The 26,662-nt window shown below is 41.5% G+C and overlaps 2 protein-coding genes across 4 annotated transcripts; one reads left to right on the plus strand and one right to left on the minus strand.

Moving 5' to 3' along the window:
- Positions 1-191: 191 nt before the first annotated feature.
- LOC119916118 (histone-lysine N-methyltransferase PRDM9-like) lies at positions 192-5,323 on the plus strand. Of its 2 annotated transcripts, none has more exons than XM_038736006.1 (7): positions 192-341; positions 700-807; positions 892-984; positions 1,582-1,859; positions 1,995-2,062; positions 2,507-2,697; positions 2,893-5,323. In XM_038736006.1, exons 2-7 carry the CDS (start codon positions 711-713, stop codon positions 4,986-4,988), a joined length of 2,823 nt encoding a protein of 940 aa, XP_038591934.1. In that variant the 5' UTR covers positions 192-341; positions 700-710; the 3' UTR covers positions 4,989-5,323. The 2 variants fall into 2 exon arrangements, with proteins under 2 accessions (XP_038591934.1, XP_038591935.1); XM_038736007.1 differs by having other exon boundaries at positions 232-445.
- On the minus strand, positions 5,321-26,049 carry LOC119916119 (neurabin-2-like). Of its 2 annotated transcripts, XM_038736008.1 has the most exons (11): positions 25,931-26,049; positions 24,184-25,682; positions 14,930-15,062; positions 12,593-12,713; positions 12,222-12,326; positions 10,456-10,588; positions 8,759-8,911; positions 8,591-8,644; positions 8,216-8,445; positions 8,034-8,130; positions 5,321-6,780 (listed from the first exon to the last, which is right to left on the minus strand). In XM_038736008.1, the coding sequence occupies exons 2-11, from the start codon at positions 25,567-25,569 to the stop codon at positions 6,730-6,732; spliced, it is 2,463 nt and encodes an 820-aa protein (XP_038591936.1). In that variant the 5' UTR covers positions 25,570-25,682; positions 25,931-26,049; the 3' UTR covers positions 5,321-6,729. The 2 variants fall into 2 exon arrangements, with proteins under 2 accessions (XP_038591936.1, XP_038591937.1); XM_038736009.1 differs by lacking the exon at positions 25,931-26,049 and having other exon boundaries at positions 24,184-25,894.
- Positions 26,050-26,662: the final 613 nt, after the last annotated feature.

A 26,662-nucleotide genomic window follows, 5' to 3' on the forward strand; every position in this document is an offset into this window, starting at 1 on the left:
GAAACCTCATGCTGATGGATAAAGTAGCCCGGTGTGGTATCATATGTTTCTCTTCAGTGTTGCTGGTTGGACTCGATCCGAAAATACTGTGAACGATTGCGATACCAGATAAACGACATATATTACCTAACGTGAATATAACACTTTTATTTGGATTAGAACGGACATGAATGTGAACTCTTACGCTGAAAGTGGTATTTCTTTACTTCCGGGTAAGCGTCTTCGGACAGTTATGTGTTTCGGCTGTCGTTATTTAGTCCGAGACCGTATATCAACAGCTATCACCTGTGTGGAGCAGCAGATACCAAAACAGTCCGAGCAATATAGCCGCTGAAAGTCGAGTAGGTGCAAAAGTTAATAAACATTAATGTTGAAAGTATTAATTGGAAATTGTTCTGATACTAGTCTTCATCTTGCTGATGCATCTCTGATAGCCACATAGCAGGTTAGCTATGATAATGCTGTTTTATTCGCCATAACGGACTAACTTGACAGCACTCTTTCCACTTAATCTTATGTAGGGTTCTTCCCCATGTGTATAATCTAATGTTAGCCAGCTGAATGGTTGCTGGCCAATGTGTAACTTAGCGAGCTAGGTTAACGTGCTAACGTTAGCTGCCTAGCTGTTGTTTTGGCGTTTTGTGTGAGCAGCTGTCGTAAAGATTGATAGTTAAAAGTTTCCGTCAACTCTCTCCTCAGAGTCTGCACTCATGTCGGGCAGGGGCAACGGTATGGACTGGGTTGAGACAACCGAGGAGGTTGTTATAACAGAGGAGTGTCTACCCCTTGAACACATCACCCCTGCAGGTGTGATACGTTGCCTTAGTTTGACATTTATGTGCCACATGTTTTCATATGCAAGTGTCTGAAATAGTGTTTTTGTTTTTCTAGTGATACCGGTTTTAGAGCCAACAGAAACGCCAATCCAGAGGCTGCTGGAAACTGTGGGACATGGAGATAACCCAGAGGGTGATGGTGGCTTTTGTAAGCAAGAGATATTCTTTCCTCTTCTACTTACATTCACAGCATCCACATTATCTTGGAACACTTAAGGAACCACAAACTAAAGACAGAAAATGAGCGATATGTCTGAGTAGGACATTCGTTTTATATCTCTTATTACTGAAATTACCTTTCCATTGATGGGAATTGAACCAGCCTGGTTCCTGATAGTGCAAACTAAAATACTAAACAAGGATGTATATGATCTAAATATGGCACTCAAACTAAGATCAAATTTTCAAACTGACTACATATCATCTGCATGAGCTACACATCTTAGCTTATCTTAAACTTACAGAAGCATTCGGTGTAGTTTAATACCTAAGGTGCCATAGTTTAAGTTTTTTTATTGTAGATATAATGACATTTAAATAAAATAATACAAAAATAAAATAAATGCTAAAACTGATCAGACATGTTGATGCATTAATAAAAAAAAAGCTTTTTTAAGGTACATTTTGAGAAGTATCAATGTGCGTGCTAGTGATATCTGCATGTGTTAAATAAGTGCTTTTATACTGATAAGCAGAACATTTAACTTCTGTATTCTTCTGTTTTCTACTTTTTTATGTTTTCTAGATTGCGAGGAGTGTCTGACTCTCTTCCAGGACCAGAGTGATCCCGCTAACATTAACGGCCCATCTTTTGTCCTTGACTTTCCAACAAGCATGGGTGTCCCCGAGAGGGCCCTCCTCACTCTCCCCTATGGCCTGATGATAGGCAGATCTAGTATTCCCAGTGCAGGCGTTGGAGTCGTAAATCACGGACCAGTTGTGTCTCCAGGTATGCATTTTGGACCATATGAGGGGGAAGTGACAACAAGGGAAAATGCCATGGCAAGTGACTTCTCCTGGGAGGTGAGCTTGGATATTTTAAACTGAAAAATGATAAAAGTGACACTGAGTCTGACATTTCTCCTTTCTAAATACTTCTTGTTGTAGTTATTGTTATTTGTCCGTGTTTTGTTTTGAAATTATTCTCATTTTCTGCAGATTTACAGAGGAAAAGACGAGTATGAGTACATTGATGCTGCCAGAGAATCACACTCAAACTGGATGAGGTAATGTATTCTGCTATCATGGCTGTGGATGTCTGTTTCTCTGTCTCTCAGAATTCATTTAAAACAGTACTCCACCGATTTAGCATTGCTCTTCTATAACATTGTCAGACTCATGATGGACTACTTAAAAAAAAAAAACTATTATCAAGCTGCCGTTAATTGAGAAAACCCCATTTAGGACGCCAGGCTGTGCATTTAGAGGCAGGAAAGAGCGTGAACATAGAGAATTCAAAATGAGATAACAATGCAGCAATTTGCCAGCTACGGGGTCCACAAACAATAATGACTTGGACCATTTCCTGGAAGGTTGGACTTCAGTTTTCTAGACTGTAATCTCACCTCACAGTGCAAATGATGGTGCATCTAATAATCCACGTCAATGTTTATGTTCAATCTCTGTTGTTCCACTTAATATTTGTTTTTACCGTCTCTCTTCTTACACAGGTACATCAATTGTGCTCGTAATAAAGACGAGACAAATTTGCTAGCGGTCCAGTACAAAGGCAGCATCCTCTTTCATTGCTGTCGCACCATACACCCCGGAGATGAGCTCATGGTGTGGCCCAGCAGCAAACTTCTCACCCATTTTAGTGATGCTTGGGCCCAGGTGTGGTTGATGAAGTTGAATACAGCAGGTACATTTACTACATTGTGTTTCACTAGTCATGAAAAATGTGATATTTGTAGTTATTCTTTATTGACTATTTTCCCATTAGCTAGTCACTAATGTACAGGAAACAGAAACATTCGTACAATGGAAAATTATTTTCTGCTCTAATCTCATCAATTTATGTTGACATAATTTTTTCCCTTTCTTTTCTAAATTGCAGAGACTAATTCAGCAGCGACATCTCAGATCTTCCTGTGCTCCCACTGTCAGCTGTCCTTCACTACAGAGGCCTTTCTGCAGCGACATACAGAATACTTCCACATACAGCCTAAAGGGGACTGTACAACACCAGCAGCTGAGGCAGTTGAACCTGAAAATCCAGTTTCCAGTGCTGACTCGGCATCCCTGGTGCTATTATCTGTCGATCCTGTCGAGTCCAATACATGTGGCGATTGCGGGAAGATTTTCAAGCAGTTACCTCACCTTAGGAGGCACAAGCTTTGTGTCCACTCAAACAAACGTCCCTACTGCTGCCCACAGTGCAGGCGGAGTTTTAGCCAGGCATCTGGCTTAATCAGACACCAACTAGTTCACAGGAAGCCGGCTGTGATGAAAGAGGCAAACATTGTCCCCAATCAGAACAAAATTCTTAGTGAGAAGAACGAGAGCTTGACGCAGAGGTCAGAACCTTTTAACACCACAGATCCAGTTGTAGCTGAGGAAGCAAAGGAAATGAATGTAAGTGAGAATTTAGAAGAAGCCATGGATGTAACTGAGAACACTTCTCCAGGAGAGGCAGAAGCATCCCAATCTAATTGTTTAGACTGTGCTAAGAGCTTCACAAATGAAGCGTCCCTCAGAAAGCACAAGGTGACCGTCCACGAAAGGTTACGTCCCTACGTCTGCACCGTGTGTCAGAAGTGCTTTGGCCAGTACAACGACCTGACCAGGCACCTGCAGCGTCACCAAAAGCAAAGCAAAAGGGGAGAACTAAACGAGTCTTCAGAGGAATGTGCCGCCATGCCCTTTAGCTGTGCTGAGTGCTCAGTGGCTTTTTCTTCAGTGGACACACTTCAGCAGCACATAAGTGAGCACCACTCAGAGGAGACCACAGTGGAAAATCAAGAGGATGATCCACTGCCTGCTGGTAATGAACAGAGCCACGATCCAGATTTCATTCCACAACCCTCAGTGGCTGAAACAGTTGAGTCAATCCAAAAACGCCCCTCTCAGAGGCCTCAGCGACTTGGAGCTAGATCTAAAATTTCTGCCATAACCAAGCTCATAGCTCCAAAACGGAGAGCGGCCACCTGCAAGAAGCCATTAACCAGCCTCGCTAAGACTGAGAGCTCTGCTGAACCAGAAGCAGCTGCTGCCAGAAATGGAAAGTTAACAAAATACAAATGGTTTAGCTGTAATCGCTGTAAACGAACATATGGAAACCCAGATGATCTCAAAGCGCACAAGTGCGCGTTGAGACAGCACAAGTGTGGTCAGTGTGGGGCGACCTTTAATAAGTCCGGCTTTCTGAAAAGACATGAGCAGACGGTACACGTGAATGCAAAATCTTACAGCTGTGACCGCTGTGGTAAAGTCTTCAGTACATCTGGTAACCTTAAACAGCACCAGAAGAGCAAGACTTGTATGAAGTATCACTGCACGTCTGAGCTGTTCCCATGTTCATTTTGTCAGTTCTCCTTCACCATGAAGAGTTACCTTATCAAACACATCAAGAGGCACCACCCTGTGGAGTTTCTGTCACACTGCGATTCAGACAGCCTGATGGATCAGCAGGAGGAAGAGGAAGGGGGTAAAGAATGTAAATGTCCTAATTGCGGGAAGAGCTGTGAAAGCGCAAAAGCTTTCAAATCTCACGAGTGCTTCCAGCAGGTGAAGGTACTGTACTTGTGCACCGACTGTGGAAAGGGCTTCTCGAACCACTACGGTCTCAAGCAACATCAGCGCATTCACACAGGCGAGAAGCCGTACAACTGCCCGCACTGCAGCAAAAGCTTCTCTTACATGGGCCAGCTCAACGTGCATCTCAGGACTCACACCGGGGAGAAGCCATACCTGTGCACACACTGCGGGGAGAGCTTTCGGCAGTCGGGGGACCTGAAGCGACATGAGAGGAAGCACACAGGGGTGAAGCCCTACAGCTGCCCCGAATGTTGTAAAAGCTTTAGCCGCCCGCAGAGTCTCAAAGCTCACCAGATGCTTCACCTGGGACAGAGAATGTTCAAATGCACCCAGTGTGGGAAGAGCTTTTCCCGGAACTATCATCTCAGGAGACACCATCAGAAGATGCACCTGTAGTCACATTTTTAGGATGCAGAAGAGTTTATATTTCAGTGTTAACTGAATTGCACTAAACGGTCAAGTTCTTCTCGATATTATTCTGAGAGTTGCAGAGAATACTTGAATGTCCTGTATGTAACATTATTTAACTTAAACTTAAGTTTGTTTAAAGCTGAAGCATTTCATGCCCAAAAAGTTTGACATTTAGAATTAAACATTGTTGCTATTTATTTGAAAGGGGTAAAAATTAATATAAACATTCATCCAGCGGAACTACTGCAGGATCTCACCAGTCACCTAAACAAATGCCAGTGTCAACTTGCTTTGAAATAAAAACAACCAACTTGCCGTCACTGTTGACCATTTATTCCACAAAACATACAATGCAAAGCATGTGCACTGTACAAGCCTTAATATTATGAAAATACTCATAACCATGCCTGTTTTTTTTCAATTCATTAATCTTAATTTTCTTTTTATAATCATCAAGATCTACTTCTTTTTTACATGACACAGTATAACTGTCTATTGAAGACTGCTTTTTGCATTGCTTTTGTCAGTTTTTGACCTTATTAGCTCATATTTCCACCTTGACTATATTATAAATATTAAGTAAAATTAAAATATTTCAGTCTTACCTGAACTATACAAATGTACTGGTGTGACAGTTGACACAAGTAGACTCGATTTCATTTTAAACTGTGCGTAAATTGAAACAGGTATAAACCTGGCAGTGTTTTCCATGTGCTACACACAGCAGTGTCAAGTGCAGCCAAGTGCTGGTTAGAGACACAAACTTCTTGAATCTGTAACTTTGCTGCTGGTAACGGCTTCTTTATCATCCCAGTCCAGTAATGTTTCTTATATCAGTAGTCCTAACTAATACCAGTTACACAAGTCCTTGACAACATCCATTTTGAGGGGAAAAAAAGAGATCCATTTTCATTTGTGGCACAGCAGTTGTGGAGGCTTGTTTCTGTGGTCCTTTTTTGAAAGAAGCGAAGGGTTGAAACCAGAGGATTGAACGCTCATTAATGAGTCTTAATGTGTAAAAAACACACAAACACTTCTGAAAGGTAGGCAGCAGGTGGTTCTCAAGGTTAAGTGACAAGACCCCTACGAAGGCTGGGTTATTGTTTGTACAATTTTGAAGACACCTCAAACACTGTTCTCGTTTATTCCTCCAATCCAGTGAAGCACCTTGTTGATGTCTTCAGTGCAATCTCCGTCCAATGTACACGTTTATGTTCAACACATAAAATATACAACAACCCTCAATCTCATTAGTTTATATTATGTTAAATGTTATACACATATTAAAATTTTTTACAAACCAAACTGATTGTTAAACCACACTATCACATCTGTACAAACTCAGAAAAAAAAGGTCACAAAACGAGGCAAAAGAAAGAAAGGAATTTGTTTTTTGGCAATTAAAAAGCAACAGCATGGTCTGTCACACAACCACAAATTAAGGGATTAAATACTGAACTCTGGAAATTAAAAAAGGAACAGTACACATCTAGAGCTCAACAGAGTCTGTATTTGTAATGATAAAACCGTTCTTCGCGTTCCCATAAACGTTAACAGAAAAACATGGTTAAGAGGGTTAAGTGGCTGAAATACAAAGCCTGAGGACACGTATACAGTATGCAACCAGAAACCAAGCTCAAGTTAGAGACAAGAAATACCCTGCAGGTCATTGCAAGTACAATAACACTATCTTCTGCTTTCTGAGACACATAACGGACAGAGGCTTTTATAAAGGTTCAGATTTCAGCTCTTCCACCCTGCACTCCAGATCAGCCACCTATAGAAGGGAGAGGAAAGTGCAGTTATATCAATATTTAATAACAATAATAATAATAATAATATGCTGCTCTTGTGTGTTACAGCATGTGAACATCATATACAATAGGGTCCAAAGGTCTGAATAAGCTTTCTCAAATCATTGGCAAACAATACTGCAGTGGGAGTTACGTGGTCTTTTACCAACTAATACAACATACTGACTAAATATGGTCCTCTGAGGTTTTGTTGCTGTTGCTATAGCTTTCACTTCACAAAAAAAAAAAAAACTGAAGCAGTTTCTAGCACAATCTAGCACAGCCTCGAACTGCAACTAAGTTCACAAAATCCAATTAAAAGTTTCTTTGCAACTAAAATTGGAGATTTTCATCCAAAGCAAGACCAGGTAGACCTAAAGTGAGCTACAGAAGTATAGTCTGCATTTTAATGGGAGAAAAACAGAGCTACATGCATGGGCCAAACTATACCAACATTTCATTGAAAATTGCAAGAAAGTATTGTTTGCAGATGCCGACTGTAAGTTTTTTAATTTATTTCTGCAGGCAGAGAGCTTAGACAAGGAAAGTGCTGTACGAGGTGCTGGCTTACAGAGGATCAACTACACCGAAAAGAACATCTGCACAGCACGTCGTCTCCTCTGGCTTAAAAGCAGATGATTGATTTTCCAGCAGAACATTGTCCCCTAAACATGCACCAAAGCTATCCCAGGCCCGTTAGTCCAAAGAAGAATGCCGACTTTTAACGGCTTTTCCTTTACACTCAAACAAACCCTGAACCTACTAAAAGTCTTTGGGAACATTTGGATATTTGTTCTGAAAGAGAAATGGGCCATGGTGGAAAAATTCAAATGAATTCCAGTGAGAAAGTACTGTATGCTGACAAATTGGGATTTTGTACCTCTGGTGGCCTCTGGTTTATGCCGCAGACCATGAAAAACAGCGTCCCCGATTTGCATTCTGCCTGGTAAGTTTGTTGCTTAACATTCCCCTTTTTTTATGTCATCTTTACACAGTTAGCTAACTCTAAATGGCATACAATTATTATGCTCAATTATACAATAAAATGCCTTTTGAGCCTTTTATCAGATAATAGTCTGATCATCACTAATGACATATTACTCCAGCTTGTATAAATATCAGACTTTTAACTAATGGGTTATCAAAGCTTAAAGTGAAAGCTCAAAATATATATATTTTTTAGGGTTAAAGCTAAAAGTACTATCAAAGCAACCTCATTTGAGGCCACATCCCGTACCTGCTCTTGGAGTTGTCCAGACTCCTCTTTCAGAAGAGAGGCCTCAGCTCCGACTTGTGCACAACGCTGGGTCTCCTTCTTCAGGTACTCAATCTCCCTGGTAAAGCAGCAGATCACAGTGTCAGACTGTAAAATATCACACAACTCTATTAGCTCTAGTCTGTTTAGCCATGCTGTCTTACTTCTGCTGATACTCCTTTATCAGGCGTTTGGCTTTGCTGTACTTGCGCTCCAGGGCCTGATACTGGGACTGTGTCTCCTTCAGGTGCTCATCCACCGCCTGGCACAGGCTCTGAGCCTCCATCCAGTAGCCCTCGAGCTTCTCCATACGTTCCTTGTTCTCCTGCAGGGTCTGTTCCAGCTGGGCCTTGTCCATACGCCAGCGCTGCTTCTCCTGCTCCGCGTGGTGCAGCTGGAAAGACAGGTGAAGCTTCCATTTCAACCACACGATAATGTAAACAGACACCTCAGATCCTTAAGATATTCAATGCTTCTCTGCATTGACTACTACTTAATATAACACAATTATTAAATATCATCTTAATTTCACAACGTACCTTTCTTTTCAGCTGTTGGATCTCAGCCTGGGTCACAGCATGCTTTATTTGGAGCTTTTTAGCAAAGACAGATAACATTGTTAAATACCTGTGTTAATTTTAGGTACATTAGAGGAAATAAGCTGTGATTACCCAAGACATGGTCTAATTAAGGAGTTAATTTCTCACCTCTTTGTATTTATGGGCCAGTTTCTCAGGGTCTGTCTCCAGAGGCGACATGTCCTCGTTCTCTGCCAAGTCAAACACCTCAATGGCACTGGGATACGGCGGACTGACCTCCTCATCCTCATCCTCTTCCTCATCTGTGCCATATTCACCACCCTGTGGGCATGAGGTCGAGGTAGTCAAAAATAATGATATAAACTCTAGTTATAAATATAACTGCAACGTCGCTGGTTCGACTCCAGCCTGTGACCTTTGTTGCATATCATGCCCCTCTCTTCCCAAATGTACTGCCTATTCATTCTCATGCTGTTCAAAAAAGGAGAAAAAAATGCTTTAATAATAATTAAATTAAGTTGCACCCAAATTACGAAACACTGTTTTTTTCTCTAAACCCTGGGACTCACTGTTAACAGTTTTGTTAGGGACTATTCATTTGGTAGAAAGTAGTTTCCATCAAAAGTGTCCATAGTGTGTTCTGTAGATTATCCAGAGTTAATCAGTTTTTCTGGGAATCATTTATGTGCAACCTTTCTTTGTTTTGAGCCCCACAATAAAATCCCATCCACCTGCATTTTTGGCGAGTTGACAGCAAAAAATAACTCAAAACCTAAGCACATAAAGCTAGAACTACCTGCAAGGCTAAATAGAGTAAGCTGAATTTTGGGAAGACACATTGTTAACACGTCTGTTACGCACATTTCTGTGCTGTGTCACCAAATGGACACTAGATGGTGCAAAACTCCAAAGAGCAGACTACACTTTACATTTTACAATCTAATGCTTTTCAAGAACCACCCACCATCATCCTTGCATGAATGGTGTAACTTCCTCTCAGTTATTATAATGAAACTGCACACCATATTTGAGTACATGTTCTGTTTATGTAAAACTAAAACAGAGAGAGAACATCTGAGACACGTGGATTAACAAAGCAAAGGGCTTCCGAGGGCACCAAATTTGAGTCATCCTGATTTGTCCCCATTTTCGAGCTGAGCTGATCATTTGATCAACATGCTGGATACAACAGTGTGGCTTTTCACCAGAAGCACACACAACACAGCCACACCAAAAAGGGTCACTTCTGTTCACGATGGTGCTGGGATAAATTTCATAATACTAAAGGGGAACTAAAGGACATACAGGGCCAACGAATGATTGCAAAAGATAAGACTTGTTTTTCATTTCAGGGCAGTATTTTGTGCCTGAACGGGTTGAAAATGTTACATAAACTTCAAAGCTATTTAGTGATGCCTTTGTTCTGTTGTCAAGAAGCTTTGTGTTGGACTTTTTTTTCAGTTCCAACTTTTAAATAAAAATGTCCCATTTGTTGTTTTTTAACTTTAAATTTTGATAAATGCTTTCAGATATTTTTTTATCTAAAATTAGAATCGATCCTTTGAACTGAACGACTGAGCTGTAGAAGATCATGCTACTCACATGCGAACCTGAATCTTCCATTTAATTCACAAAAATCTGTTGGCATGATCATGGCTGTGTGTGTATGTGAAGGGAGTAGGGGAGGGAAGGAAACTGATTAGTAAGCATTGCACCCTCACTTATGCACTGTGCATGTGCAGACATTGCACCACAGCTGATTCAAGAATGACAAACCAAGTCGTTTTTTTATTTTGCTCACACTGGATCCTACACCAGTGCTCCTTGTTTCAGAACGTTTTAAAAATAACAGCATAAAGACTAACCTCTTGTTCTTCCATATACTGGTTGTATCGCTGCTCCATCATCTCCCTCTGCCAGCGTTCCTGCTCCAGGGTCTGCTGGATGAGCTGGGCCACTTCGCTCTGCTCTCCCGGCTTCTCTCGACCGATCACAAACCTGCATTTTGAAAATTAGCAGTCCAGCTTGGTTAGGATGGAACAACTCTGACAAGGCGCTAAACCCAAAACATGGTAAAAAAGTGTCTGGCTGAACTGAAATAGTCCTTTATCTGATATGTATAATACTATATGTGCATGCTAAATAATACATCTGATGATATTTTCTTTCTCCTGACTACTGAGAAGCATGAACACTAGCTCAACAAGGACCAAGAAAGTGTTTTTCATATATAATAGACTACTTTAGTAGGTATAGTATTAATGTTGTAAGGAATGTGCTGTCTCTCTGATAACAGAAAATGGCTTCCTGTTTAGAGTTGAACAAAGGAAGTCTCTATGGAGTTGGCCTTTGATTAAAATCAAACCCTCTATTCTGCCTCTCCTTTAGCTCATTGTACAGTTCATTATAGAGGCTATATGTTTTCTGGTTAATGCTCACAAATGTCTGTCCAATTAAATGCACTGTGTAAACTGTAAACAGGAAAAAAAATACAGTAAATCATGATGAACCCAGGCAGTCATTAAGCCAGCTGCTGCAGCCTTTCAATTTCTGCATCACTAACGGGTAATTAAATGTTCACAAACACACTTCCTGCCCCCGTCTATTTGCCTGCCTGACGTTTATTTGTGAATAGGTCTGAGCTCTAGTGCCCTTTGTCGTCACTGCAGTAGATCCATAATGTATGAGCTATCTATGGAGGTCTCTGATCTTCACAAGTCACACTAACAGTTACCCTACAGTGCTGACCACTAAACCCTGAATTATGAATGAGCTTAGATGACAAAAGGAGCACATAGGAGAGCTAGGCTACAAATAGCCCTCTGGCATTTCAAGATAATACTTTTGATGGCAAGTGTATTTGTTCCAGATAAACCCGTTTTCTGTGGCACTAGTGTGGAATCTTTGAACCATATTCAGGATGTTTCCAAAAGGAGCATTTCGATACTGAGGGGTATAATAATGACCCTGTGAGAGTCGAGATATAATCTACAGTCTGGTGAGCTGAATGGGCAGGATGTGGTAGAAGTCAGACCTGCGTGTAAAACTGGCTGTGGGTATATATCAAGAGGAAACCACCTCTTTAAGCAAGAATGCTGGATGTCATGGAGAGTTGTGGCAACAAAGTGTAACAAAACATAAGTCCTGGTTACAGCTAAGGCATATAGCAAGCCCAAGGGAACAACAAAATGGCAGCTCTAAAAATAAATACCCACAGCAGTGCTCTGAGATAAATCAGCAATGACAAAGGTAACATGTTGATGTTTAGCAGGTACTGTTTACCATGTTCACCATCTAAGTTTAGCATGCTAGTATTTGTTAGTTAGAACTAAACGTCTATCTATATATGATGGCGCTAGATGAAGCTTGAAGTATGAAAACGTTATTATAATTTATCCAGAGGAGGACATGAATGTCTGTACAAAATTACATGGCAATGCATCCAGTGGTTGTTGAGATATTTCAGTTGAGACAATATTGGTGGACCAACTGGCAGTCCAACATCTCTACTCTACGCACTGTTGTGACAAATAAACTCTACACTGTCGGATGGTTTTGTGTTTCCCGATGTTAATTAAAAATGCATCAAGGCAATTGCAATAGCATCAAGACTATTCAGATTAACTCTTACTTGACAGTTCCTGAGGTGTTCCTAAGTACAGAGGCGGCAAAGCTCTGGGTGACTCCCACCAAACTGGTCCCGTCCACCTCCACAATCAGATCGTTCACCTGGATCCTGGAGGAGGCAGTTAAGAGAGAGGTTTAGGATTGACAGTAATAGCTCAACTGTGGCCTCTGTTCATCATCTTTATCCATAAGCCCACACAAGCCAAACTCCATTTATAAGTCCTCATTCTTGGCAGCAAGAGCTGTTTGCAGTTGGCACGAATCAGAAAGACAATGAAGCATCCACTCCTGGAAATAAAACTACAACTACTAAGCTAACCTCAGGCTGACATTTGGTTTACAAAGCAAAGGCCTTTTCAGTTTGAATTAACATACCTGCCATCCCTGTGTGCTGCTCCTCCATCTGTGACTGTCTTGACAAAGATGCCAAGCTTCTCCAGGCCCATGTCAGCCCCTGCACCCATCCCAATGATACTGATGCCCAGGCCATCACCATCTAAAGGAGAATGAATAATAATAGATGTTAACATACTGCTTTTGTAATCCATGTTTATCTGGTCACTTTTAATATATTATACTGTCACGTCATTGTGAGTCAAGCATCGGAGCTCATGGACTGAGGCGGTGTTACCACTCTCTGTGGGTGGCAAACACGGCACTGCTTCCATCTTCATCGTCATCACCCTAGGGATTGACATGTTTGGTAATAATTTGCGGCTGGGTACTAATTTCAGAGACGTGGGCTTGTGACTGAAAGATCGCCAGTTCGATCATGGAACCATTAGGATAAATTTGGGTGGGGAAGTAAAAGATTAGTGCCTTGCCCCTTTCCCTTTAACACAGATAAGATCCAAATTAAAGGTGCCCTGTGGAGTTTTCTTGTAAACAAACAGTTACGTTTAAATTCAGTGTTACTCATCAAATTGCGTTGTGTCAATCCATTTCCTTCCTTATAAAACATTTACATAGACAGTTTTTTTTAACTATTTTTGCATTGTTTGCATCCATGTTTGCTTGGTAGCAGTAAAAACACCGCTCATAAAAACATTAGCACTGCTACTGGTCAAAAAATCAACAGGGTACCTTTAAGTTATCCTCCATGGTAACTCAAAATACCAAAAAATGTAGAAGAACAATCTATAGACTGCATAATAATGCTTTACTTGAATAATTGATAAGCAGAAGACAAATTTTATTTTAATAAATGTTTTATTACACACTTGTGTAGTTGTACGCAGCCACAGTATAAAGACGTGTTTATCAATGTACAGTGTAAAAAATCATAACTTCTGCTATGAAGACATATTTTATATTAAGACTGTGTTTTTACTTTATTTTAATGGACTGTTTATACAGCAACATCCAATTTCAGGTACCAGCAGGAGAAGTTATAGCTGTTGACAAACACATTAATAAAAACTTATATCTGTGTACAACTACATTATAGAGTGTTCAATGTTTATATACTGCTTATAAAGCAGTATATTATTTTCAAATGCAGAAAGACTTTATTGAGTAGTGTACACACCAGTGTACTAAACAGGTTCTAGTTATAAGCAAGGTAGGAGTTTTGTCGCAGTGAAGTCGGGCAGTAGGGGTGATGATGGTAGAGTGGATAAGACACATAGCTTTGGTGTGGGAAATTCAGGTTCAATTCCCACTCCGACATCAACCAATGTGTCCCTAGTTACTCCAGAGGAGTGCAATCTCTGACATGAATAGCAAATGTAAGTCGCTTTGGATAAAAGCTAAATGAGTTAATGTTAATATTAATGCAGTCAAGTCTCACCGCAGGTCTTCGTCTGTTTTTTGGGGGCAATGAGAAGCAGAGAGTCTACCAGGGGCATCCAGCATATCAACCACATAGTCAGGGGAAAAAAGATCCTTCTGCTAAAGTAGCAGAAGGATCTTAAAACTAACACTAACCAGAGGCTATGCAAGGATCAGGAGGGATGTGAGCTCTTTTCTTTGCCCTCTTAAAAACAGCAGCATTCTGTACGTTGCAGTAATTGATTTATAGTTGTAGTAAAAGCATGCACGAGTTTCTTTTTATCTCTAGGACTACTGACCTTCACATTGGCTTGAATTGATAAAACACTATTTCACTTAATTTCTTCATAAGCAACTTGAAAGTTAGATTAGAATCAGTTATAACACCCAGATTTCCTGCCTGAGGTGTAATGTGCTGAGGTAGTGTGTACTGTTTCTCTCTTTGCTCTCTTGCAGCAGCTTCTCTTGATTAATTAAAATAGACAGTATACAGAGCAGCACATCATTTTGTATAGAACATGGTAACATATGGTATCCTCTGTAACATGCCCTATACACAATTCTAAATACAGTCTTCTATAAATATATTAATGCACCATAATGTTGAAGGGATGTTGTTAGTGTGGTTGACTGGGGGAAACAGGGTGGTTGGCAGAAGGCAGTTGACTGAAGGCCTTTTTATATAAGTATTAAAGAAATGTGGTTGGGTTTATTTTTCATTTGGCTTCAAAGATAGAATAGACAAATTGAACTATACAATAGGAGGTTAATCGTACCAAAATTCATTTTTAAATACCTTTGTGTGAATGTAAAACTTCTTGTACTCATTTTGCTTCAACGATATCATGCAAACCACTTACCTGATGCCTGAAGTAGGTTGAAATAAATGCATAGAATTGTTTGTATGACCAAACCCCAGTTTAATTTTATAATTTTTGGTACCTTTCTCCAGCTCCACGGGGAATAGGTCCAGCCTCTCCACCCTCTTCTCCAGCTCATACTCAGCAGATGCTGCCATGGGATCCACATCTTCATTACGCCTGTCATAGTCCTCGTTGGGGTAGGTGGCAAAAACCTGCAGGAGGAAACAGAGACACTGGATCAGACTGAAAATCTTAAACACTTCGGCAGTGTAGATTTTTGTACTGTATTTGTAATTGTCCATAGTTTTTTGTATTTCCTTGAAAAGGGGGGGATTTGTGAGATGCTATATTTTAAAGGAACAATTCAACATTTTGGAAAATACACAGAGTTATATGAGAAGATCAATGCCTGTCTCATATTTGTCTGTTAAATATGAATCTGCCACAAGGAGATGGTTAGCTTAGCTTCGCACAAAGACTGGTAGCAGGGGCAACAGCTATCCTCTACCCATAGGTGAAAAAATGGCCTTCCAGCATCTCTAAATGTCACTGATTAACAAGTTAAATATTGTATCATCTGTTCAAAAACAAGCAACAATTTGTGGCTTTATGTTTGAACTGAGCCATACTAACTGTTTCCAGTATTTGTACTAAGCTGAGCTAATCGTATACTGGCTGTAGTTTCATATTTAGTATACAGACATGACAATGGGATCAATGTCCTCATCTAACTCTCGGCAAAAAAGCGAGTACATTTCCCATTTTTGCACTGCCCAAAGGTCAATGTTAACGCTATGGTAAGCTATCTCTTTGGATTTTCTGCCACTTTAAGTTTTAAGTTTCTTTAGGTGATGCTTTCTGTTCTTTGCAGCCATGGTGGCTTATCACTCTTTCATTCTATTACCTAGTTATTCTTGCATTCACTCCAAATATAGTTACTGCTGCAGCTTGAAAACAGAAAACACATCACTTAATGTGCACCCTGGAGACAATGGTAGATGTTGAATCACGTTTGAATAATGGATATGATGTATTGAATAAAGAAGTTACTGTTTTCAATTTTCATCACAGAAGAATGGCTGTGTGTTGTGTCACTTTGAAATGCTCAAATATTTGAGATTCCAAAAATGATTGCAGCTTATCACCAAACGCAACAAGAAGTTGTAGAGAGGTTTGCCGCTGAGACAGACAAGCAGGATGCATAATGTTGATAATAACTGACCACTGTTAACGCAGACATAATGCAATTGAAATTTATCGACTATTTCAACGGAGACAGCCGCAGCATTTCCTCGAGGCCTCAGAGCTGTATCACTTCACAGCCGTAATGTGTATCACACACTGGGGAAAATCAATCACAACCACAGAACTTGTTCTCATGAAGACAGAGACCTCTGTTTCAGGGCCCAATTTCCTACATTTACTCGGATCTACCAGCATGACAGTTTACATAACCACCTCCAGCATGCTAATGGCAGCCCTCTGCAGCTGCTGCTCACAGGCCTCGCATACACACACTCTCTCACCAGAGAGAGAGAGAGTGTAAAGCTGAATCTTTAAAAGCCTCACTTTTAGTCTTCCAAGGTGATTATGCATGCACCACCTTGCATGCTCTGCTAGCCAGACTAATTCAGCGCTGGACCTTCTCCTTTCACACATTCTTTCATTTATTTGATTACATTTCAACTTTTAACTCTTCACCACTTTTCTCTCCACAATCCTTTGTTCTCTCTGCCCCACCATTATTTCAACACTTTTTTTCTCGAAAGCTTTGTATACTTTTTTCCTTTTAGTTGGTTCCTCTGTGTTACAAAGGAGCATCTCGTAGCTTCAGTGCTACCCTTCCATCATACGGGCCCCGTCTCCCTGGCAAGCAACCCCACAGTAAAGACAATGCCAGTTTTGACAGCGCCTTTGAAATGCCCCTCCTCTCTCAGATTTATTCAGTATTATTGTATTGTCATGCATCACTGAACCCTCTACAAGCGTCTGCTTCTACTTTTAAACCTTCCTTACCCACTAGAGTAGGTTTTAACGTGAGATTGCCTTCACTGTAAGTTCACAAAAGTGGCGACGAGGCTGAAGCACAGAAATTACGTTTCATTTAATGCATACATTACATTTATTCATTTAGCTGACGCTTTTATCAAAAGTGACTTACAACTGCTATTTATGTCAGAGGTCGCACGCCTCTCTAACACCAAAGGCATGCGTCTTATCCATTGCGTCATCACAACTCCCACTGCGCCATCACCACCACTAATGCAGGCAAACAAAAAACATTAAATGAATAAATTATTTGCTGAAATGAACTTAAATATGTGGTGCTGAAGTGATTAGTCAATTCATTCATTCATTTATAGACAGGAAATTGAAGGACAAGTTTGCCATTTTGGGAAATACGTTTATTTGCTTTCTTAAGATGAGAAGATTGAGAACACTATGCCTGTACTCTAAATATGACGCTACTGCCAGCAGCCTCTTAGCTTAGCTTAGCATAAAGACTGGAAACAGGGGAAACAGCTAGCCTGGCTCTGCCCAAAGCTAACAAAAAGCAGCAACACTTAACCCTGGCACACTTAACCCCATGTAAAACCACACTGTCATATTTACACAGATTACACAAACAACATATAGCATCTCAATTTGTGAGCTTTAGAGGTCAAGCTAGTCGTTTCCCATTTTCCTGTCTTTGTGCAAAGCTAAGCTAACCCATCTACAGTGATAACTGATCCTGTGTGATGTCTTCACACTACTTAATGCTGTTCTTTGCAGCCACAGTGGCTGTTGAAATTTTGAACTATTCTTTTAACTTAAATAATTTTGATATATCTCAATTAGTTATTTATTAAGCTACTGTTGATCAGACAAAACAAGCAATTTGAAGCATTTAACATGGGACCTGGACATTTTACCCAAATTATTGTTTTATAAACTGAATGATAAACAAGGCACTGACAGATTAATCTATAATGAAAATAATACTAATGTCATTATTTTAATTGCACTTAGTTTCCACTATGAATTAAGTGAATCAAATTGAACCTGACCCTGTTATAGAAGACAGACAGCATGGGAGCAGTATTGAAGTCTAATGGCTTTTGATTTAGGTTACCTTCGTATTTAGAGGGATTAGCAGAATGTGGATTACAGACACACAAAATACACTGTTTACATCCTAAGTAACAGAATATAAAACAACAGTGCACTCCAAGGCTTCATGCCCACTGTGATGCTCTCACGTGGCGCTGCTTCACTCCTTGAGTGTAAAGAACAAGAGTCCACAGCTGGTAGCTTGTGGTGCCCACGATGCTGCAGATCAAACACGGAGGTTTAGCAGCGTTTAACGTGGCACTGGCAAAAAGCAGCCATGATCAGATGTGCGTGACCTCCAACCTTGTGTTAATTCCGGACCGGTGCTATGATGCCGGCCAGGCTACAAACTCGCCCTCACTGACAAAGACTTAACACTTTTGCTTCCCGACAGAAGATATTCTCCCTACCTTATGAGCGACGAGCCCACATAGGAGCAGACAAACTAATGGGATCCTGAATGATACAACCTTTCACCCCAAACTCATCTAAGTATGTAGAGTAGTACATGAACTCCTCGAACTGTGAGGTGGCTATCTTTGGAAGACAAACATTGGGATTAAAGGCGCGGGGGGGGGGGGCTGTACCAGTTGTGGCAGATAGTAGGTCAGAGGAGCTAACAGATGGCCAGGAAACTCCCTTCCTCCCTCCGCCTGGGATGTCCTACAAAAGCTCTGACGGGCAGCTAGCTAGAGTCCCTCACCAGCTAACAGATTGTGTTTGTGTCTCTAAAGAGCACCCACTTGGGACAGTAAAGAGTATTAAAATAGGCAGTAAGTGAAAACTACAATTTTACAATGCAGTTGTTGTGACAGAGAAATGGCTAAATGACAGAGCTACTCTGGAGGCCTCTGTTCTCCTACAGTGTGGTTGCATCTTGATGGCCCTCTGGCTATAATGTGATTGGGTAACACGGTGGTGGTTTAACTGGCGAGTCAGTACCACCCCCACCCCCCCTGCCCACAGGAGCATGTCAACTGCTGTGTTTCTTTCCCTCTTGACTCTCCAAAAACAGATCTAATTTTGGATTCAGCCAATAGGATGTGTGGAGGTGGTGACATTGGTTTTTCACTACAGAAATAGCATGTTTCCACTCTGTTATTCCATCATTCTGTTGCACCCAACTTTCCATAATTTTTATTACTCACACTATTCTTCGCCATTATTTCAGCTGCTTTTGGGAATGTGAGCTTCACTGCGATTCTCCATTTCCACCTTAAATGCCGAAGTGAATTAGGGTGATCATGACCATGAATAATGTAAGATCTGAACTTTGGGTGCCTCGATGTTCGGTGTATATATGCTGCAAGTACTCAACTATTCTAATGGCCAAAATGCTTGTGTGATGTTTAATCAAGCTTTACTCTTCCTCTTCACGGTTTAATGGCACCAACATTAATTGCTTTCCCGACCAGCACAGGTTTAACAGGTCCAGGAGTGGCAGGTAATTGCTTCTAAATCCTCCTAAAATTGGGAGTTAATCCAGATCCCAGATGTGCAACACGCAGACAGAAAATAAGTATGTAGTCCTGGCTGCTATCACGCTGGACCACTCTCCCCCGGCCAATAAAAAGGATACCGTAGGTTCATCAGAGTAACGGTTGCATGGCATCAGAGTCTGTCTATTTTGGCAGGCCAGTCATTGGTCAGCAGTAATGTTTAGGCTTAACGCTGACCCCGACAGCAGCATGAGAATAAAGTCAGCCACAGAAGACTAAATAGCGCTACAGTACGTGGAGCAATACAGCAACAATATGATGTTTTATAAGTTTGGTTTATTGCACATATGACTGTATGCATATTTATGTTTTGATTATATTCATATATATTGATAAATTATATTGATTATATTTACTATGACTGGTATAAGTCCCCATAATGTCTTTAAAGCAATATATTTTGTTGTATTGTATCTATTATATTTACTTATATATTAATATATATGAAATATAAGGTATATTGTTTTTTTTGTAATTTTATTCTTATGTATCCCTTTCCATCTTACTCTTTACCTTTTTCATGTGTAATTTGAAAGGATAAGGCTGGCAATGTTCTGTATCTTTCTTATTGTCAGCAAAAATGAACAGTTAACTGATGCCAAAAACTTATATAGTTAACTCCCCTGTGTCATAGACGTCCATTGTTCCACAAAAACAATTAAAACCACATAAATGAACCACACCATTACACTGGTGACACATTCCCTCACTACAATGAGCATGGGCACTTTATTTTGAGCACCAAATAGTATTAACTCAAAATTGAAAATAGTACCAATCGAATGCACCTTTTACGATCCAATATTTGCAACTTGTTTTAAAAGATTTACATCTTCAGTAGCAACGAATGGCCTCAAGAGTGAGTGCCACAGACTGGGTAGAGAAGTCTTAAGAATCGGACTAACACATTGTTAGCTTTGGTCTTTTAATTTGTCTAGATGGTAACATATGGTATCCTCTGTAACATACCCTATACACAAATCTAAATATAGTCTTCTATAAATATATTAATGCACCATAATGTTGAAGGGATGTTGTTAGTGTGGTTGACTGGGGGAAACAGGGTGGTTGGCAGAAGGCAGTTGACTGAAGGCCTTTCTAGATTTCTTGACAATAATCAAAAAATCTGGGGACCAATAAAGGAAGTAGACCTAAATCTTCACTACAGTACAGGCGCAGCCTCGCAGATTGCTGTAACCAGTGTTTGTTAGTTTTTTTTTTTTTTTTAGGTGTGACAGGACAAAACAGCACTCAGACAACATGAGTGAGACATTGCATAACACGGCTTTTCGCAGTAACCTGAACGAGTGGGCAAGCTTGCAACCCACCACCACTGCAGTACTGAGAAATGGGGCAGAGTGACCTTGCTGATTATCTGTCTGGTCTCCCAGCCCTCCTGGCTGAGTAATGCACTGTATGAAATACTGCAGGCCCGTTGAGTCTAAGTAATAGACAGTTTGAGGATACCTTGACATATGGTGATGCATTAATTCTCCCTGGGGAATCCCTCATTGGCTATCCTGAACGGTGAACACAAACCACCAAAGGTTGGATTTTGGGCATATCCTGTTTTGCAGTTTGTGGTACAGTGGCAAATTTAAAATGCATTCTTCCTTCTATGTTTGTCAAAATTCAACGCCCTCAGTTTATTACAATATAAGTGTAGTCCTCGTTTGTGTTAATGATACAGTGCAAAAGAAAATCATAGGTGTTCTTTGAGCAGCCTGGCATGACTGCGTAGGCAGCAGAAACCCACGAGAAAGTGTATGTGTGTGTGTGGTGATGGGGGGATTAAAAGTGCAAGAGTAGGCTAGATTCTGTGTATGATTCTAGTGCACAAAAAATAAATCTGATTATTTCTGATTTGAAGGGAACATAGCGCAAATCCAGTGGGCAGTCACATTTAACACGTTTTTTTTATCTTTCCCTCAACAAATAGGATAAATAATTAAAAATCACTACATGCCAGGAGGCTCCATCATGAACTACAGTACTGGTACAGAGTGATACAGAATGAAGCCAAAACAAACAAGCTAAACACATAAATAAGACATGAGAAGCAGCTTCCTGTGTTCGACAAGGAGGCAGCCCTGAAAAGCGAGGCAAGTCTGTGATGCTAACAATGCTGCTATTTTTACTAACAGTAGGAGACTGGTGACAAAGAGCGAAAGGGAGAAAAGAAGGAGCGAAAGAAAAAGTGTCAGGAGGAGCAAACAAAGGGTCTAGTGTGAATTCTACCCGAAGCAGAACTGCTATTTTTGCCAGTTTGAGAGGACAGAGACAGACACACAGACAGACAGACAGACAGTAGAGTGTTTAGTGTAAAACAGGGACAAAGAAAGACACGCGCCCAGACGTCCAACCGCCATCACCACAACAAGACTTAATTGTGGCCAAAAGCTGAATTGTTGCACAGAGGGGAAACATGCACTAAAAATGGGCACTTCCTGTTTGGAAGAGAAACCAACTGACACTGTGACTTAAGAGCTGGCAGTTATACAGTCGCATGACATTTGAGCTGCATAATAACGCCCCACCCATTTGACCTCACCCCCCTTCCCTACACCCTTTACACTCTCATCCACCCCTGCATCAATCTCCATAACAAAGGCCACACTGATACAGTGTGAAAGGCCTCAGTGGGAGATTTTTCTCCGATCACGGCTGCAGGGTCACAACCAAATTCTGCCTTTTTATCCGAGCCTTTGAGTTATGACTTCTTTATCTCACCGTACATAATGCTTCTTCCTGCTAACCATCCAAGGATCTTATGGAGGATTAAATAATGTGATTGAAGTCTGTTTTTGTCTGTTTGTTCCTGCATTATGGATATACAAAGCTCAGGCATAATTTATATGGGATTCATGGGATTTTCAGCACAGCAGGGACAGTTTGCTTGCGACAGGACATATGTCAATATTAATATTGACATATATTAATGTATAATTAGCACACACACACTCAAAAAAAAGTGCTATACATAAATGTTTTAAAGGCTGCATTTCTTATTTTTCTCAAGTCAAGTTTGAAATATTGTATGATGTTTTTGTTTGTAGATATTATTAAGAGGTGGAGATATTATTTAAAGGTGGACTCACGTTTACTGTGAGTGTTTCTCTTCAAAGCACAGCGAAGCCCAACAAACGTGTTGAATGCATTTCCTTCCACATAAAAACATTTGCAAAGCCTTTGCCAAAGCATTTTTAAATATTTTGTAACATGCATTGCTTACATGCATGTTTACAATGTCTAGTAATCTTCCCTGCGTTTTAGCTGGTAAATTGCTACGTTTCTTGGTGCATTTCAACCACCAACTAACTGTCACTCAGTGGAAAGGTTTGCAACTGTTCGCGATAATGAATATCGTGACACCTATATGCTTGTAAAAGTGCTATACATATAAGATGCAAAACAGGTACGCACTGATCAAAGCATTGCTCCACAGTGCTACCAGTGGTCAAAAATCCTTTAATTTCAAATGAAGCTTACTTCACTTCACTCTCTAGCTAGCTGTAGCTCCATTTCCAGTCTTTGTGCTGAGCTAAGCTAACGCTAAGCTAACCGTCTCTTGGCTGTAGCTTCATATTTACATTAAGGACATAAAAGTGGTATCAGCCTTCTCATTTAACTGTTGGCAAATATGCGTCTGTATTAAAATATTAAACTATACTCCTTTAAAGTTAAGTGTTCAAGTATAATTTTTGTTACAACAACTATTTTATAGCCAAAAAGAGTTTGTGTAAAAGATATTACACAAATGCTCTGTCAAATCCAGAAATATCAAGCTCTAGTGACTATGCACTACTGGCCGATGTGCAGCCATGAGTAGAGAACAAGAGCAACTTTCGACTTGACTGGTCGTGATATGCGACAGGAGCCCTTAGTCACTGACATGACTTTCTGCGTGAGGGAATGGGTGTGATGTACAGTGTCAGGGCTCGCTTTAGCTGGCAGAGGCTCTATATTCTTCAGACCTGAAGGCAGAGCAGAGCAGCAAGACTGAGCTGGAGAGGATCTGATGCTCTTCTCCAGATCATTACGCCACCCCCAGACACAGAGAGACACTTTAAATCAACTCTACCTCCTCCTCTTCGTCTCTCCCGTTCTTTCATCTTACTGCTCTAAGAGATCACAGTCTCTTTTCTCACTCCCTCCCTCTCTCTCACACATGCAGTTCCTCACCCAACTCTCCATACACTGTCTGTGTGGCCACGGCAGAGTATCCACTTCTATAAAAACTGGGCTTATTATCCATCCTCTTTGTTCCTCCTCCCCCAGCAATTATTTACAGAAGCAGCTCCCTCTGCATTTCAGATAAGTATCTACATCGCAGCTCTTTTGGGGCCCATCCAGCTGCACAGTAGGAATGCAGGACCATCCATTAGTAGCTGGCTACTGTGGAGGGAGGGTGTTAGTAGTGTGCAAATCCCCATGTTGAAACAGGGTAAAATCAAAATGTCAGCATCATTCTGACACCGGCAGAAGCTGAGTGAGTTCATTAAAACAGCTGACACTGGCACTGGCTATGACTGTACCACAGTAGATAAGCTTTAAGGTCAAGTTTAACAAGCCTCTCAACACACACAAAAATAAAACAGCTACATATTTACAAATCAGAAATCAGCACCTCAGCCTCATTAAACAATGCTCTGTGGTTACAGTCTGAAAGATAACATATTTATGTTCTACATATAAATATTTATATTCATTCTATGTGTTTTTCTACTGCATATTTTCTCACCTTGATGGGCTCAACACTGAAGCGGATCTTCCTGGAAGGGGGCGGGTCCTCCTCCACAGGCAGCCCAACAATCTCCACACAGCTGGACTCAGGCTCGTAACGGTCATCAACTTCATCTTCCTCCTCATCCACCTGACTTCCTCCAAAGTCCTCCCCCACCGCGCTGTAGGTACTGATATCCACAGAGTCTGGCCCCGACTGGTCGTCTCTCAGAGTCCTGTCTTCCTCCTCAGCATCCTTAGCATTCTGCCCCTCCTGCCTGAGCATCTCACCTCCCTTTGAATAGCTTTGCTTCTCAGCAGTGGTTTCTCCATTCTCCACAGAGATGTGGATGTCACCTTGCAGTGTTGAGCTGCTGTGGTCCTTGGCCCCAGACGGCTCCTCAGATGTGACCTCAGCTTTCACCCCAACACCTGCATCTGAAACAGTCTTTTCTCTCTGCTCATTTGGCTCTCCTACAGTACTGAAAAGGTCAGTAGTTGAGGCGCTTTGTCCAACACTTTTACCTCCATTAATGCTTTCAGTCACCCTCCCCCTGGGGCCCCTTGGAGGCCCCTCTTGGCCGTTTTGATTGCTTATGTCTTCCTCCTGGTTGCCTGCTGCTAAGGCACAAACCCTCTTTGTGATAATTTTGGAGTTCAACACACCCACCTTGGCGCTGACCCCCCTGGAAGGGAGTGGTGGGGTAGAGGAGAGGCGGTGGAGGTTGTTCCGGAGCTCAGCTGCCCGTTCGAACACAGCACTGAGCTGGCTGACTGTAGGGGACACAGCCTCGCTGGTGTCCAGGCTGTCCAGAGACTCTGTGCTGCCATTGAAACGAGCCACCACGTCCAACCTGCTGTCCTGGAAGCTTGAGGCCTTGTCTGTCTTCAGTAGCACCCTGGTGGTGGCCAGCTTCTCCTGCTGCTGCTTCTCCTGCTGTTGCCTCTCCTGCTGCTGCTGCTCGAAGATGCGACGGGTCTCCTGCAGTTTGGAGTAGCTGGGTGACGAGGCCCGCTGGTGCCCGTTCTCCGGTTTGTCGAACTTGTTAACGCGCTCGGACACGGTGGATCCGAGCTTCAGCAGGGCGCTGTGGTCCACGTTCTCGTTCAGGCTCCCGGCTCTTGGGAGGGAGAGGCGCACAGATTTGTCGGCGTTTCTGGCGACGTCCTCTCCCTCTGCATCGGCTGGGGATGTGGTCATCTGCTGGAACATGTTTTTGATACGGTGCACATTGGAGCCGTACCTGCGCCCCCGGGGGCCATCCTGCAAGTCCCCGTTTGCAGCATTGTCTTTGACGGGCTTCAGGGCCTGCATCCCCGCCTCGTACGCGTTCCTGTGCGGGGATGGGCTCCTGAGCGTAGAGCCAGAGCCGGTGCTCTTGGATGTGGATTCGGTCTTCATCATGGTCAGTCAAGCGTCGCAACGGATGCTCAACGACGGCATGTCTCCTTTCTCAACCCCCGGTGGCAAATCTGTATTATCCACCCGCAGCCGATCCTCGCGAGGTGGCGCTCAGACTAGACCGGCAGATGGGGAGAAACAAAAACAACAGATCGTATTAAAGGCCTGCTTGCATCCGCTGCAATTCTCGTCCAATGCAACGGAGAAAGTGAGCACGATGCATCTGTCATTAGCTCGCTTGCAGTTACAACAATGCAAACCTAACCCTCATAGATATCTGCGTTAGTCATTAAAACATGTATGCACAGAGAAGTATAACAGTAATGACCCGCGGATTTAACGCAACTGACGACAGATTGCTTACGTTTAATCCCTTTTTGCAGGCAGCATCATTTTGATCTCTTCATTCTGTGAGCTGCAGATTTCTGGTCCTCCTCGCGCAGCGGCAGAGTGCTGCTGCATGGAGGAGGGAGCAGCTGGGTCATAGTGCCCGTCTGACATTCCGGCTATAGGTTTAGCCTGCAAATAATCCTAATTAATTATTCTAAGAAGTGTATGAACCATAATGTGTTGTAGAGAGTGATTGGTATTAATTCGCTTCTCATATATAGTAAATCAGTGATTCCAAAACAGGGATAGCCTACTTGTAAGCATGGGTAATACTTGTAAGATGAAAATGTCAAGTAAAGTTAGGCCATTTGCTGAACTAGTTTGAAAATATAATATAGGCAATAATGATTAGATTAAAACTAAATATCCGCATAATGAGTCAGATGTGATTAGCCTATGCTTAAAATGTAGTTAGCAAGCAGAGAAGTCTAAATGGCTAATGGTTAAAATGACATTAGCTAGCTAAAAGTAACATTAATGGATTGACAGTTGAAACTGGTGTAAGTTAAGTATTAAATGGCTAATGTGATGGATAAATTACTGAAACTGATTGCTAATCGTAATGGGAAATTGTGAAAAAGTGAACAGTAACTGTTGGATAAACAGCTGAAATAAAACAGCTAATGTCAACAGTCAAGTTAGCTAAAAGTGGTAGCCTAGAACAGTTTAAAAAATAATGGATACTTATTTTTAGCCATTAAAAGTA

This window comes from Micropterus salmoides, unplaced genomic scaffold (assembly GCF_014851395.1).
Source record: "Micropterus salmoides isolate LMB-PRFRI ecotype aquatic unplaced genomic scaffold, ASM1485139v1 Ms_hic_scaffold_21, whole genome shotgun sequence".
Taxonomy (NCBI): domain Eukaryota; kingdom Metazoa; phylum Chordata; class Actinopteri; order Centrarchiformes; family Centrarchidae; genus Micropterus; species Micropterus salmoides.

Excerpts from the sequence above, each read along its gene's own strand:
- LOC119916119 (XM_038736008.1), bottom strand. The coding sequence starts at position 25,569 with ATGATGAAGACCGAATCCACATCCAAGAGCACCGGCTCTGGCTCTACG. Across the intron at positions 15,063-24,183 it reads TCAGTGTTGAGCCCATCAAG|GTTTTTGCCACCTACCCCAA; the intron begins GTGAGAAAATAT and ends TTCCTCCTGCAG. Across the intron at positions 8,131-8,215 it reads ATAAAGGAGTATCAGCAGAA|GGAGATTGAGTACCTGAAGA; the intron begins GTAAGACAGCAT and ends CTGCTTTACCAG.
- LOC119916118 (XM_038736006.1), top strand. The coding sequence starts at position 711 with ATGTCGGGCAGGGGCAACGGTATGGACTGGGTTGAGACAACCGAGGAG. Across the intron at positions 808-891 it reads TGAACACATCACCCCTGCAG|TGATACCGGTTTTAGAGCCA; the intron begins GTGTGATACGTT and ends TTGTTTTTCTAG. Across the intron at positions 985-1,581 it reads AGAGGGTGATGGTGGCTTTT|ATTGCGAGGAGTGTCTGACT; the intron begins GTAAGCAAGAGA and ends TATGTTTTCTAG.